Source organism: Cloeon dipterum, chromosome 2 (genome assembly GCF_949628265.1).
Source record: "Cloeon dipterum chromosome 2, ieCloDipt1.1, whole genome shotgun sequence".
NCBI lineage: Eukaryota > Metazoa > Arthropoda > Insecta > Ephemeroptera > Baetidae > Cloeon > Cloeon dipterum.
The window spans coordinates 7,612,575-7,627,917 of record NC_088787.1 but is presented as its reverse complement, the minus strand read 5'-3'; the positions used below and the strand labels follow the sequence as shown (position 1 = coordinate 7,627,917).

Here is a 15,343-nt window from a genome sequence, read left to right as displayed (position 1 = left end):
ATGGTTGAAATTATGTTGAGATTAAAAATTACCATGTTGGCATTAGATAAAATTAACAGAGCCATCATTGCATCGATCTAGCTGGCTGTAGCGCAGAAACTGGTGCTGGAAATCGGCGCCAAAAACAGTTTTTGATGTCATCAGGCGTTATGATACTTTATACAGAGAATAAACTTTATTAAATAAAAGAAATCATTGAATAAAGAAAAATTTTAAAACTGGCATATTTTGAAATAAATTATTTTCCCTACACCTCACAATATTTTTAATTTATTTAAAAACTTTTAATGTCGGCAACAATATTATACACTTCCCCAACAGTTTATTAAATTAATATTCCTATTGCAGGTCCTTAATCCAACTTCCAGATCAGTTTAATAGATTATAATATGTTTCCCTTAATTAAAAATTAATTTCCGAATTTCAAGAATTTTGGTTTGTACTCACCGGAGGGTGTGATGGCGGCGAGGAGGAGGCCGAGGAGGAGGCGGCCCCCCATGCTGCCTGCCGACGAATGCGTGACCTGCCGAGTGTCCGAAGCGAAGAGACGGATCCGAGTGTGTGTGTGAGAGGTAGCGAGAAGTCGCGGCTGCGGAGACGCGGACCCGCCGACCGGCTGGCATCTACTGCCCGCCGAGCAACGTGCGCCGGCCGCCGCCGAACTCCGCCCACCCCCGGCGCCGACGACGGCGCGCACTCGCGGGGGGTGCTCACCCCTCAGCTGTTTCTCGTACGCGTAATTTATTTCTCAGGTACTTTGCCAGGTGAAGGTGCGCGCGGGACGCCCCCGAGACCGTTTTTTTGCTTTGCTTTCCTCTCGTCGCTGCTGCGTATTTTGCTCCTCTTCGCCGGTGCTAAGACAAGACAGTTTCTTGCGTCTTTCATATACATAGTGTGAATGCTGCTTGATCTCGATGGCAGGATTACCAGCTTCTAGTAAATTTGCGATCCTTTTCGGAGGGTAGCACTTAATTCTAGGCTGATTGTTTTTTTGCAAGATGGAATTTATTTTTTATTTATACATATATTATACATATTATAAATCATTATCGTAGACATAATTGGATGAGTTTTTAATTATGAATTATACATTAATTATTCCACATAAATGAGAGTGGGTTTATATATAATTAAAAAAACAAATAATCAAATAAAATTGATTTAAGTGAAAAATAATATTTTTTATTAAAAGAAATATTTTAAAAACAAAATATAAAATTATAATAATTAAATGTGTTAAATATTTATAATGATTGTGTGATTTTTATATTATTTTATGTGAATGACTTTGGCAAGAATAAACAACAATAATAATTTAGTTTAGCGGGGTTTGAACATGTGCAACGCGCAAACATGGCGTCCAGTATGAAATGGTGCTAAAAACGGTCACGTGAAAATGCGCGAAAAGAGCTAAGTTTTGGTAAATATTGTGACATAATTTGCATTACTCTTAACTAATTTTGTCTTTTGGATCGTAAAAAAACCCTTGAAACTCGTACGGCAATCCAAAGAGAGCTTTTTGTTTCCCACATTCAGACGCCATCTTGGATCTGCGCAGTGGGAACCAATTTTATCGCTAATCTGGACCCCGCTGATTTAGTTTTAAGTAAAAACAAAGAAAATCATGATTCTGTTTTTTTTAAATTTTAATAGTGCATGTTTTTTATTAGATTAGACTACATTTACATTTATTAAACTAAAAAGTACAATTAAAATGCTGCCGATCCTATCAGCTTTTTTTAAATCTTCTGATTATGTTTAAAATATTTAGACCTAAAGTTAAAACTCAGCACATTTGGAAATTTTAAGTTCCTTTCAAAACCTTAAATAATGAATTGATTTTTAGAATATTCCAGTTTATCATTACACTTCAGTTTAAAAATGCAATTTATTAGGCATTTTTTTGAATCGTATTAGGACTGTGTGGCAACCCTAGCAGACGTGCAGCTCTCGGTGATGGTGGTGGTGGTGGTGGTGCTGCTTTTCTCTATCACCTCTCACGCGAAAAGATATTGATTCTCTCGCGCGCTCACTCTCTCATCTCTCTCTTTTTATCCCGCGACGTGTGTGTGTGTGTGTGTGTGTGCGTGCGGGTCGGCGTCTGCGACTCCTCTGCTGCACCTTGGAGGCGACGCAAAGGGTCGCATCGCGGCGCGGGCTGAGTGCCACGCAGATATTGCTTTTTTATGTTTCTGCACGCTCGGTTGACGCCTCACTCTCTGCCCCTTTAATGATGATTGCTGCCGGAACAACTTAAACGCGCGCAAACTGCTCGAGCGGCAACGCGCATATTTTCTGCATATTTTCGGCACGACTTGACGCACTCTCTCTCTCGTCGTCTCGTCTCGCGATTTTCAAAGCTGGCAGCAGCAGCAGCAACTCCACAGCATAATTCTTTCACTTGGATTGTGATGCACTCGGAAACTTTTTGACTTGATTTAGATCAAACGCAGAATGAGGGTGTTATTTTGGAGAGAACGCTTCTGATGGCAGAAATCAATGAATTTGCAAAAAAATGCATTTTAATTGAAATTTTTGGTGTTTTTATACATATATTAATTTCTATTATAAATTTAGTAGAAGCCAAAATTTACCCTAAAAAGCAATGTAGGTTATATTAATTATGATGTATTAAATTTTAAAATAAAATAAAAAATTTCTTTATTTTTATTTTTACATTTTTATTTTGTTTTATAAATAATTTTTTATGTTACAACTGACTATTTTTTATTTAATTTTATTTTATTTTTTTTGCTTTTTTTAATTATATATTGAGCCACTTTCTCCTTACACTGAAGTAGTAATGTCTGTACAATTTCTTTGTTTCTACTTGCTCACGATAGTGATATATAAAATAATTATATTTAAAAAAACAAATTGGCTGTTTTTCAAATGGTGAAGACCGTTCACCTTCTTGAAATTACATTTTATTTTCTAAACAGGAACTTCTAATATGTGTCTTATTGCATCGCTGGGTAGATCTCGACAGGAGAAATTGAAATCTGTCATGATAAAAATATAGCTAATAAGTGCTGTATAATTTGAAGAAACTTATTTTTCTTCTAGTAGGGTCTTTTTAAATTTTGCACTTACATAGTAGATCAACATCACTTCAACCTGGTGATGGAGAAATTGTGCATCGCTCTTAAAACATCCATATTTTTAGTGTCAGATTTAATTTTTCCCTTTTCTTGTAACTAGAAATTTTGAGTTTGGTTGCTGAGCTGTGTATAAGTAATTTTCATGCTACCAGAGGACGGTTTTTTAACCAACAATTCCAATATTACTTTCAATTGTTGGATGAAACAAGCAGTTGATCGATAAACAATTTGTTTTACAATTTGCAACAATCCAAACAGGACCTTTCTATGTTAGAAATTCAGATTTTTTTTAATTTTTTTCCAAAAATTACAGTGCTTGATCACATTTTCTTGGCATATTTCGATTCCTCTCGTCGAGATCTGTCCAACAGCGTAGGAAACCTTTCAGGGAAACTCTTTGTTTTGAAATAAAATCACATTTCATGTAGGGAGACAGTCCTTACCATTTGAAAAGAATTTAACTTCGCAGTGACTTTTCTAAAAAATTTGAAGTTCTGTTTGGGTCAATTTTTATTTAAACTAAAATATAAAAAATAAGTGTTTTAGAAAATTCTAATTTCTTATTTATTAATTGTTGGCTCGCATTGTTCAGCGGCACTCTCAGGAGTGTCAAAGCAATGAGAGGTATTTGAGCAGTTCGGAGATGGAATACTGGCTACCCAATGTCAGAAATGGCAAAAAGTGGTTAGTTTAGTGACTCGCATTGCTCAAATTGCTCAACGGGCTGGGAGGCGCACCGGCGCCGACTCGCTACTTTCTGGTTTGCACCTTCCCAGCATGCGTGATTTGGCTTCACGGGACAAATGTCTAGCGTTTCAATGAAGTCCTCGGTGCGAAGGCAAGTGGCCTTTCAGTGGGCTGGGTCCCTGTGCGGCCTGGTGCGCCCATGTTATCCGTTCGCGGTGTTATTGGCACTCGGAATTCAGCATTCGTGCTAGTGTGCGCCCTTCCCGGTCTTCCGGTCCTTGGACAGGGATAAAAAGAGGAAAAAAAATTGTGTAATAATTAATAGAAATTTTAAGCAATAAGAAAGTCTAATTTATAAATATTTATTTAAAAATTTGATTAAATGGTAAATTTGTATTTTATTTGTAACATTTATTTTATTTAAATAATTTAATGTTTGTTAATTCACATTTTATTTAAGTATATATACCCGTGATTTAATTTGTTTCTTTAATTTTATGTAGGATAAATAAATTTATGACCCTGTAATTTTAATTTGAACGAAAATATAATCTTCAATTAAATTCACATCTCAGTCCTGTTTAACTAACCGCACTCGCTGACGTTATAATTGAATAAATGTATCAACCACTAACGATTTCGCAGGATAAATTTTCAATATAATAATTCCCCCTTTGACAAAGAGGAGAGTGCGCTCTCGTTCAATTACCGCATACAAACGAGAAGCGAGGAGTGCTGATTGTCGAAGTGCATTTCACAGAGCATCATTATAGGGATTCGCTCTTGCTCTTGCTCGCACATGTGGGTGTTCAGGCAGAGCGAATTGTGGATGTGGGTGTGGGTGTGTATTCTGCAAGAAAAGTAATAAGCTGCCGCCGGACCGATAATGACAGCTCTCGAGCGTGGAGCACAGGGTATTCTCGCTGCTGCTGCTGCGGCGGCGGCGGCAATGATGCAAAATGTTGTGTGGGCGCGCATGTGTGTGTGTGTGTGTGTGTGTGTGTGTGTGTGCGCACTGCAGGAAGGTGTCATTAAATTGATTGCAATCTGCCCGAGTGAGAGATGCTGCGCCGCGTCTTCAATCTAAGAGCAGACGCCGGCCTGGCAAAAGTAAAAAAAAGCCGAGTGGAAATTGAAAAAGCAGCAGCGAGTGCGGCAGAGCAGACACACTCGTATAGTCATTGATTTTCATCCTCGCGGCCCGACTCGCTCTTTTTCCCTATTTCTGTGGGTCTAATTTGGGAAGCAGATGAGCCGTAATCGCTTCCTGCGCGCTCCTCTTATCTTTTGATTGCTGCACAGTTTTGTAAAACTAAATAGCGCGTCTGATGAGCATCAGCCTCGGGCCAATCGATTTTCAGGAAGGAAATTGCGTCTCTTTTGTGTAATTTAGTCAAAATAAATTGGTTTTAAATAAAAAAATTTTTCTTTCTTAAAAATGAAATATATCATTCATTTTCTCTAATTCTGACAGATTTGCTTGAAAATAAAAACAATTTTAAAATAAGGCTCGGATGCGGTGTAAATAATAGTGTTTTTTGAGACAATTTTAAAGAGTCTGATGCAAATTTTTCAAAATATTTTTCTAGTCAGAACCTCAATGGTTTTTAAAGTACAATGATATTGATTTTTTATATAAAATTAAATGATATTAAATGAAAAATTAACAGTAACCGACCAATTTTTTCATAAACTTCTGACCAAATGTGCCCCAAAATCTCATTTTTAGAATTTTACCGATCATATACGCCCTCATTTTTGAGCAAACGAAATTAATTCCTACTGGGGTGAAAAAATTATGAAAATTTAATTGTGAGATGATAACAAATAATACTTTTGAGTCTTTGAAGTTTTTTTTATTTTTTTCAAAAATTGCAGATTTTCAAAAGGGGTCAGTGTTTGGCCTCATTAAAATTCACCAGTTGATAGTAGCGTCAAAAACTGTCTAAATTCAGAAAGCTGATTACATTTCCAGTTTTTTCCTACTGAGCAAATTTCTCAAATTTAATATTTTTGCACAAAATTTGTCGAAAGTTAATTTCTCTATTGGAAAAAGAATAGCAAAACGTCATCCTGGTTAATTTCTGAGTTTTTTTACTAAACTTTAACCGTCTCAACAAATCCATTGCGCTCCATTTTCTTTGATAATATCAATAAAACATTACGACGCACCTATTTCATGAGTGAAACTGGTAGTTTCTCCCATAGGAAGAGGAAAATAAATTTTTTCAGGCTGTGCCAATTTATTTTCATCATAATTTAAGCCCTACACTCTGTCAAGATAATTCTAGTCAATTTTTTTCGTTGAGTTGGAGGGAAATGAGCTAATTCCATCTCTTCCAGACCACTTCGAGCGGCTTAAAAAAGGCCTCTCTAGCAAATTGATTAACAACTCAGGTGTCTGGTGCTGCGGTTCCGTGCTGGCGTTGGCTAAAGTGGTCCTTGAAACTTTTGCGTTCGCCTGCTGCCGCCGCCGACGCCGCCGTTCACCTGACCTCCACTCTGGCAGATTTAAACAACTTTTAAACTCTGTACAAGGGGTTTCTCTTAATTAAAAGCACCGATTTTTTTTTTGTATACTTTTAATCTTGTTTTGTATATTTTTTTCAAAGGTCTTAAACATTAATCAATCACAGTAACTTTTACTATATAGATCAACGACGAAGTGTTTTTTTTTCAAAAACGGAAAATGTGTGTGGATAGGAATTTTTATACAGTCGGCGGTCATGCATTCCGTGAATCACAGGCGATCACACCATCTTATTTCTTTTTTCTCAATTACCGTACAAAGGGGCCGATGGGGGACGGAGGATATGTGTAAAACGTTCCTTTGATTCGCTGTGACAAAAATCGATGCGTGCACATTCACTTCACGAAATCTTGGCAGTCTTGAACACAATTAATAATCTCCTTGTTTTATGTATTTTTGAGCACGAAAATTCTGTCCCTCTCACACGCGGATGCTGTAGTCGGCGTTCTTGCTCGAGATGACGCTGAGTTGCCCGCCGCGCTGTTTGTTCGGCGAGCCGACGCCGAATTTGCCTTTGCCGCTCTCGTCGTCGGCCTTGAGCGGTTTCGGCCGCACTTTGCCCGCGGCGTCAACCTTCGGCGTCATGAAACTGGTCGTCGACTGCCGCATGCCGTGCACCATGCCCATTCTGCAACATGGAATCACTTTTTGCTCAAAGTTGCTGTTTATTTTATCTGGCGATGACAGTCCATTCAAAGGAAAATGTATTTCATTAATAATTTCATTTATTGTGATAGGAATTAAAAATTCAGTGTCGTACGTAATTACTTATGCAGAATTAATCTAGTTATTATTTAATTATAAAAATATTGTATTCAGTAGCTCAAATTCAGAGTTTATTTAAAACTGAGCGTAGGAAATATTATTTAATTATTTAAAATTATATTTATGTTTGACTAATTTGCACGAGAAAAGTATGAAGCAAATATACGTATGTGGTTTTAAGTGTCTATAAATTATATAGTTATTCACCAGTTGCATAAACCATCAGTGTTTGAAGTTTGAAGCCACCAACAGATGGCATCACTGTATACTTTCGTAATTAATTTAGTTTTAAGGTACTTCCGCTGTGAATTCAGACTCAATCCTGCCACTGTGCATTCTTCACTTCATATATTTTCTTTATTTTTACGTGCTGAAAATCAAAATCGGTTAAGCCAATCGCCGTAGAGTCGTTGGAAGATTTTATATTTAAAAAAATAGCTTTTCACGATTATTTTGGGTTTTCAGCACGTCAAAAGAAAGCTTGTTAAGTGAAGAATGCACAGTAGCAGGATTGAGTCTGAAATCGCAGCGGAAGTGCCTTAAAATTAATTTTATTACTAAAGTATACGGTGGCGTCATCTGTTGGTGGCTTCGAACGCTAAGGGTTCATACAATTGGTGAGTTATGCTGAATGAAAATGGTATAGCTATTGATTATTATAAAAATTCTCAAGGTGGAGTTCTTGAACCTTGTGGAGTTCAGGTTATTTTATGTATATAGGATTTTGAAAATGTTTATTTAGGGATAAATTTTAAAATGAACCAGCGGAGTGTTTGGACCTATTAAAAGATTTGTCTTTGAATGATTTTCCTGTCAATCTTAAATCTAAATAATAATATTTATCGAGCAGAAAAAACAACTTATTTTTGTATAAATAATGATAAAATTAAATTCTTTTAGTATGAAACGTTAAAGCTTGCATATTTTAAGAAAAAAATAAATATTTATTTAAAAACACAAAGCATCAAAAACATTGATTCTTTATAAAAATATTCTAATAATTGGCATTCAAAATTTGATGTATAAATTAACTATCACATTATTACCATGTAAATGCATAACACTTTTTTATATTAAATTGCTATTACCTAGTATTTATTGCAAGCATCAACTTAGATTGAAAAAGTCTACATATCACACTCACCGAGATGATTTGTTGTTTACTTTAGGGATAATGCCCATGGATTTGAGTCGTCGCTCAGCAATGGGAGACGGCTCTGTGGACGTGCTTGATTCGAGTCCTCCTGGGTAAAGTAAATCTGCCAACAAACGAGACCAGAAGCAACACTTTAGCACTTGAGCAGCAGCAGCGAACATTATATATATAATTGGATCAAGAGAGAAAGAGAGATAAAACAAAGATGCACACAAAATAATTAAAACAGAGAGCGACACACACGGATCTAATTTTCTCCAATTCAGCTAGGAGTCTACAAACTGCAAAATTTCATCCAAATATACATGCGATTTTTATCTGATTTTCTGAAACGGATCATGCCGATACAAGATTTAAAATTTTGGAAGTGGATTGATACTGTTTTATCATTTTAAATATTTATAGCAGCTTTTGATTAAATATTGGAAGGTGTTTTATTATAGAAATATTGTAGAAATTGAAATCCATTAAGTAATACCGATATTGATAAAAAATATAGAGGTGTAATACGTCTTCGTGGCAATTTAAAATAAAACGATCCCGATAAATATTTAAAACAAAAATCTTTAATATTTTATTTAAAATTTAAAATAAAGCTAAACACTACAAACGACAAAACATTTACCAAATTAAAATATTTTCAAATGCAAGTTGCCAAAACAGTAGTTTTTTTTTATCTCGCAGCTACAAAAAAAATAACTTTTGAATATTTGAATTTTTTTCAAATCATTTGTAAACATTTTCGATCCAAAATGCTAAAAAACAGAGACTTCCGAGGAAAAAGTAACAGTGTCTATCCACATTTTGTATATACTTTCCACAAATATTTGTATTTACAAAATTTTCAATTATTAATTTTTCTGTTTTGTTGTGTCTTCGTCAGACGAGAAGAGATTGGAAAAAATTATTTGAATGTGTTTTGGTTGTTTTTCGGGGGTTGTTTACCGGCACTCGACCCCAGCGGCCATCCCACCTGCGTTCAGGGCGGGATGCAAGTTGTCGTCCAGCTGGTTGGACGACTCGGTGCGGCTCGAGGTGCCCTGCTCGGTGTCCGACTCGGAGTTGAAGCTGTCGTACTCCTCGCTCTCGCGCCGGTCCGTCTTCAGTTTGCACCGGCTCCGCTTTTGCCGCTCGCTCTTGCCCTGCATCTTCAGATTGTGTGCGATCTCGAAAGCAGTCTGCGGATCACAGAAAATGACTGCCTTGTGAGACATCTATTTGTGAGCGTTTAGTAACTACTTTTTATACAATTTTTAATAATAAGAAAAGTCCATACAGTAAAAATTCAGAATTTTTAAAATTTTCTAAAAAATTTGCAACGCTTGACAACATTTTCTTGGCAGATTTTTCAATTCCTCTCCTCGAGAACGGTCCAACGGTGTATATGCCACTTTTTGAGGAAACTCTTTGTTGTGAAATAAAATCGGATTTCAAGTAAGGAGACAGTCCTCGCCATTTGAAAAGTATGCTAACCTTGCAATCTAAAAAATTTACACTTCTCCTTAGGTCAATTTTTGCTTCAACTGAATCCTAAGGGATGAATTAATGAATTGGCAACAAGGATTTTCCACGATTTTGCTGTATCAACCCTTTTTAAAGGATAGAGATTTTCATTTAATTAATTTCTTTGTTTTTGTTTCAGAATGGGCGGCTGAAAGTAAATCATAAAAAGTGAATAATAAAAAATGGCACATGTTCTTTAAATGGAGATGAGCTGTTCTAACCTTTAAAGCTTTCACCAGTACTTAACCTGCTAAATCAAATTGTCAACAAAATTGACGGAAAAGGATCAGCCATTGAACAAGATCGCCAAGCCAAAATTTAAGAGAAAAAATATTTTAAAACTCTCGCTAATTCTCCCCTCTTTGCGTTAAAAATTCCAAAAAATAATTGTTTTTAAAGCATATAATATTTGTAAAAAATGCAAATGTTACTTGAGATATATTAAAATTGAAAATTCAAGTCAGGGAAACAGTCAGATGTCTGAAAAACATTTGTTTAAAACTATTTACCACATTTAAAGTTTGGCATCTTATTGGTTGGAAAATTTTAAAAATTGCTTTAGAAAATTAATTTTAATTTTGTGAAAGTTCATTCACACCCAGCATCCAGTTCAGGATGATTTAACGCGTCGAATAATATCGGTGTTGAAGGGAGAGAGTAAAAGCTTTGAATTAAAATCCGGCCCTTAAAAGGCTACTGGGGCATTAACTTGTTTTTAAATGAGGCTTTTAGAAATAAAAGTGCGAGAATCATGCTCTTTTGGTGTTTTATTGTAAAACAATCTAAAAATAAAGATCCAACAGTCTTTAATACCCAACTGCGCAGAAAAATGAGGGTTCGCAAAAAACCCGTATTTTTCCGAAAAACCCACTGCATTGCGAAAAACGTTTTTTTGTGGATTTTTCCACACTTTTCCCGAAACAAGTTGATTTTTATTGAAGAAAAAAATGGATGATCAAAAATAGGGATTTTCTGACATATTTGGCGTGAAATGTGACCTTTTCGGAGTTAAATTCGGAACAAAACCGAAACTAGTGATTTTTCCAGCTGTTTTCTTGCGTAAAAAACTAATTCGCGCATTTCAAAATAGTTGAACCCTAAGAAAATGCATTAAAAATTAGATTGTTTTTACATTTCTAGGTAAGAAAATAATTTTCTAAGAATTGGTAACAGTTTTTCACAAGCTGGTTACGAGCTAGGAACAAATGTAAATCAACAAGTAAGGCATTAGTGTGCTTTGGAGATGTTCATACATCAAGAGCACTGCTAATTGGCTTTAAATGGAACGAACAAACACACAGAGAGAGCATCTTCTTCTTTTTCCGTCATTACACTGGCTTGGCAAGAAGCGGCGCGCATTAGAAAAAATTAAGGCCGAAGGAATTAACGCTGTGTGAGGGATGAAGTGGGGATTTTCACTTCATTACTCAGTCTAGCCAGCCAGCAGCGCTTTTTATTTCGCACTCGCCGCGAGGAATAGCGTTTATAAGAAAGAGCGCAATTAATTTTCGCGCTAACTAAGCAGCTTCCGCGCGCGCGTCTTGATTGGCGCAATTAATCAAGAAACGCGTGAATGCGTGTATTGATCAGCCTGTCGTCGTCGGTGCATAGACTCAATTAAAATATGCAAATGGGGCCACGCGGGCTGGCGGGCGAGCGGCGACGGACGCGGATAAATTATCGACCTGTTGTGTGCAGCTCGGAAGCGCGCGTCTTTCGCAGCCTGCAGATTGTTATTGACGCCCAGGTGCGCTTATCGCGCCCACGCAGCTGCCAGCCCGCTTTGTTTTCGCCCAATTCGCTTTTTTATCCGATGGCACACTCTGCGTTCGTTTTTTTTTTGTCCGCCGCTACTTCATCAGAGAAAATCGACTGCGTACTCAAATTGTTTCGTTTGGACAGCTTTGGTGAAACGTTTTCGTCAAAAATAGGTCATTGGGTATACGCGTAGCATGGAAAATTTATGGAACTGACATTTTTTCTCGGAAAACCATAGGATTTTCAAATATATAATAAAAAATCTACCTTTATTGATTTTTTTGAATACTTTAAAAACAGGGTCAGTAGTTTTTATAATCTTTCAAATTTTTTTTTCTTATTTCACATGTAAAAAATAGCAAATTTCTTTTAAAGTGGAATGATACTGGGCAACAATTGAAAATAATTTAAATTGTTGGATGCCTTAAACAATTGACCGATAAACAATTTATTCAACAATTTGCACCGATAAAAAAATGACATTCCTACAATAAAAATTCAAATCTTGCCAATTTTCTCCAAAATGTAGAGTGCTTGAACATATTTTCTTGGCATATTCCGATTCCTCTCGTCGAGATCTGTCCAATTGTGTATGCCACTTATTGGGCAAACTCTTGGTTTTGAAATTAAATCGGATTTCAAGTAAGGAGACAGCCATTACCATTTGAAAAGCACGGTAACTTTCCAGCCAATTTTCTCGAAAAATTACAGTGCTTCTTAAGGCCAATTTAGGCTTTAACTGAATCCTAAGGAATGAGTTTATGTATTGGCAACAAGCATTTTACAGGCTCTTCCAGCATCATTCCTCTTTGTCACAATGCAGATAAAGGAAAATGACATTGGACCAGAAAGTTTGAGCAAAATTATCATAATTGTAGATTTTTTTTCATAAAAACCCACATAAAAAATAGCAAGCTTTTTTATTTTGATATTTTTGCAGAAATAATCAATCAGACTCTTCTGCAGAAAATGTTGAAGAACACAAAATATTTCAAGCCAACTTACTGGCTAGCCTGGTAAAACTTCAAATACTTCCAACGGTATTAAATTATGATGAGATATAAGTAGCACTCTGCTTCTCTATTTTTAGCTCAAAAAATTGTCTAGCTACCGTGTTAATCTCCCAAAACTTAGTATTTTTTATTAAATCCAAATTCAATTAAAAATTATATTTATGAATAAAAACTGTATACAAATATAAGAATAAAATATAAAAATATTTTAGATTGTAAATATATATATTTATTACAAATTTATGAATTTATCTATACAGTCAACGTTGTAAAGTTAGGTCAATTAATATATCATACCACAAAAAAAAGAAAACTAAATGTAAGAAATGCATAATGTCAGCTTTTTTATCTGCAAGTCAAGCTGGTTAGTTCCTAGGGCGAAACACCCCCGGCGATTGGTGGGTGGGTGTATTCACGGCGCAAATTGATTTCGTCGTGATAATATTGTGACGGAGTAAAATGGAGCAAAAGCGACAAACCTGCGGTTTTGCCCTGGGCGGCGACGGCAGGTGTCGGAAGGAGGCGCCCTGCATCAGCTCGGCGCCGATGCCGCGGTACACGAAAGTCTGCAGCTTGGTGCTCATCGCCTCCTCGTGCGCCGGGGCCGGCGGCGGTGGAACGTGGAACGTTGCGTAAGGGTAGATGTCCTCAGAGTACTCTGAAAAACACAAATAAATGCACTAGCGTGAAATTCAGATTTAAATAGAAACAAAAGAGATATTTTTAACGTTAAATTAAATGTGAATATGATGTGAAACAAATCACGAGTTTTTTTTATCAATTTTTCACTTAATATGCCTTTCAACGTGCTGAAAAGCAAAATCGATTAAGCCGAAAAATCGTGAAAAACCATTTTTTTAAATATAAAATATTTTCCAACGTTTCTACGGCGAATGGCTGGACTGATTTTGGTTTTCAGCACGTCAAAAGTTAAATTAAGTGAAGAATGCACAGTTGTACAGAATTGAGTCTGAAATCACAGCGGAAGTGCCTTAAAATTAAATTTTTTGCTAAAATATACGGTGACGCCATCTGTTGACGGCTTCGAACACTAAGGGAATATGCAACTAGTGGCGTAATTAATTTTTTTAAATGTAACTTTCTTTCCTCTTATGAGATGAGTATGTTAATATTTTACTCTAGAAACAATAAATTGACTCGAAAGCCGTATTTTATTCTGAGGAAAATATTAATTTATTAAAAAAATTCAACCAAATTTGCTAAAACAAACTCTATGTTTTACAATATGGTAGTTTTTTTTGTAAAATTTCAATTTTTTTTTTTGAATTTAAGTAATGGAACAGAGTAAAAATATTTAACCACTTTTTGAATAAATATTCCAAAATTTTCCAATTGAATACGTATTGATAAAGATGAATAAAAAACAACACCTTGTTGAGAAAATTATATTTAAATATTTTTAAATCCTATAAGTGGGTCATAGACCCTACATAATTGTAAATAAATGACCCACTAAAAATTAAAATAATTTATTACGTTCTTAAATTTCTTAAATCAATGAATAAAGCAGAAAAATATTCCATCATGTCCTGAATGATTTATTGCTTGTAAAGCTGTCTGCGGTGCAGAATTATTTCATACCCGTTTTTGGCCACGATCAAAAGCGGCCCGAAAGTTGCAAAAGACACAATGCTTTGCATAATTCCGGGAAGCCGACCGTCATTTGGCTCGACTTAAGAGCGCCGCGCTCAGCTTAAGGCTAAAAGGGAAAGTTTTCGGTTTGCATGGCCATAAATTCTCGACGGCGGTGATATATAAATTCAATTGCGGTGAATATTCATGCGCGGCCTTTCTTTCCGTTACTTCTCCCAGGAGGGCCATCACTTTTTCTGTCAGCGGCGTGATTCATTAATTATTTCTCATTTACATGCTAATGCAGCGCGCGCGGCATAGCGGGAAAACGCATGCACTTGTGGAAAACCTGCGCCAAAAGTTTCCATTTTCATCGAGTTAAGCGGCAAATAAAGCAGAAAACGGGTCGTTTAGTTGCTATGCGGGTATACACACTCAAGGGTGAACAAGGAAAAATCAAATAATGAAATAAAACCTTGAAGTTGCAAGATCATATTTTCTTCCTTCTGAGAAATTCAAGATAATATTCTATTTGTGGTCCCTGCTGAGCTTGTTTTCCTTGTCTGGAATATGTTCTACTTCCATACTGACTGTTTTTCTCGGGAGAGTGAAATTTGAAATTTCCAGGAATATTCAAAGTGGAATGATATTGATTTTTTTTTTTATTTTAAAAATGATATTATATTATATGAAAGGGGAACCCTATCCAACGAATCTTTTTCATTCAATTTTGACCAAAAGTGGCCCAAAATCCAATTTATCAAATTTTAACGGCTACGCCCTCTTTTTTGAGAAATTAAAATCAATTTTTTTCCGCGGGGTTAGAGAAATTATGAAAATTTAACAGTGAAAAGAAAAATAAGTACTTTTGAGTCTTTTGATTTGTTTTTTAATTGACCAGTTGCATAAACCCTTAGTGTTCGAAGCCGCCAACAGATGGCGCACCACAGACTTTCTTAAAAAAATTTGTTTTGAGCGGTTTTAAGGCATTTCCGCTGCGATTTCAGACTCAATCTGGCTAATTTGATTTTTTTTAATTAATTTGCTAGTTTTTGACGTGCTGAAAACCAAAATCGGTTCAGCCATTCGCCGTAGAAACGTTGGAAAAGATTTTTTTATTTCAAAAAATTGTTTTTCACGATTCTACGGTGATTGGCTGAACCGATTTTGGTTTTCAGCACGTCAAAAATTAGCAAATTAATTGAAGAATGCACAGTAGCTAGATTGAGTCTGAAAT

At 35.9% G+C, this 15,343-nt stretch overlaps 2 protein-coding genes across 10 annotated transcripts in view; both read right to left on the bottom strand.

Moving 5' to 3' along the window:
• The window catches only part of LOC135935640 (cell adhesion molecule Dscam2-like), a 148,239-nt gene extending 147,618 nt beyond the window's left edge, over window positions 1–621 (bottom strand). For all 3 annotated transcript variants that reach the window (XM_065478119.1, XM_065478121.1, XM_065478122.1), the window contains exon 1: window positions 448–621. In XM_065478119.1, coding sequence (XP_065334191.1) covers window positions 448–499 — 52 coding nt within the window. In that variant the 5' untranslated portion in view covers window positions 500–621. The remainder of the gene's footprint in view (window positions 1–447) is intronic.
• A 6,088-nt stretch (window positions 622–6,709) lies between these two features.
• The window catches only part of LOC135935677 (cell adhesion molecule Dscam2-like), a 167,821-nt gene continuing 159,187 nt past the window's right edge, over window positions 6,710–15,343 (bottom strand). For 6 of the 7 annotated variants that reach the window (XM_065478177.1, XM_065478178.1, XM_065478182.1 and 3 more), the window contains exons 28-31: window positions 12,993–13,171; window positions 9,213–9,417; window positions 8,228–8,342; window positions 6,710–6,946 (exon numbers count right to left, since the gene is read on the bottom strand). In XM_065478177.1, the coding sequence (XP_065334249.1) occupies window positions 6,739–6,946; window positions 8,228–8,342; window positions 9,213–9,417; window positions 12,993–13,171 (707 nt within the window). In that variant the 3' untranslated portion in view covers window positions 6,710–6,738. Of the gene's footprint in view, window positions 6,947–8,227; window positions 8,343–9,184; window positions 9,418–12,992; window positions 13,172–15,343 lie in introns of all 7 variants that reach the window. The other variant, XR_010574242.1, reaches the window with a different exon arrangement.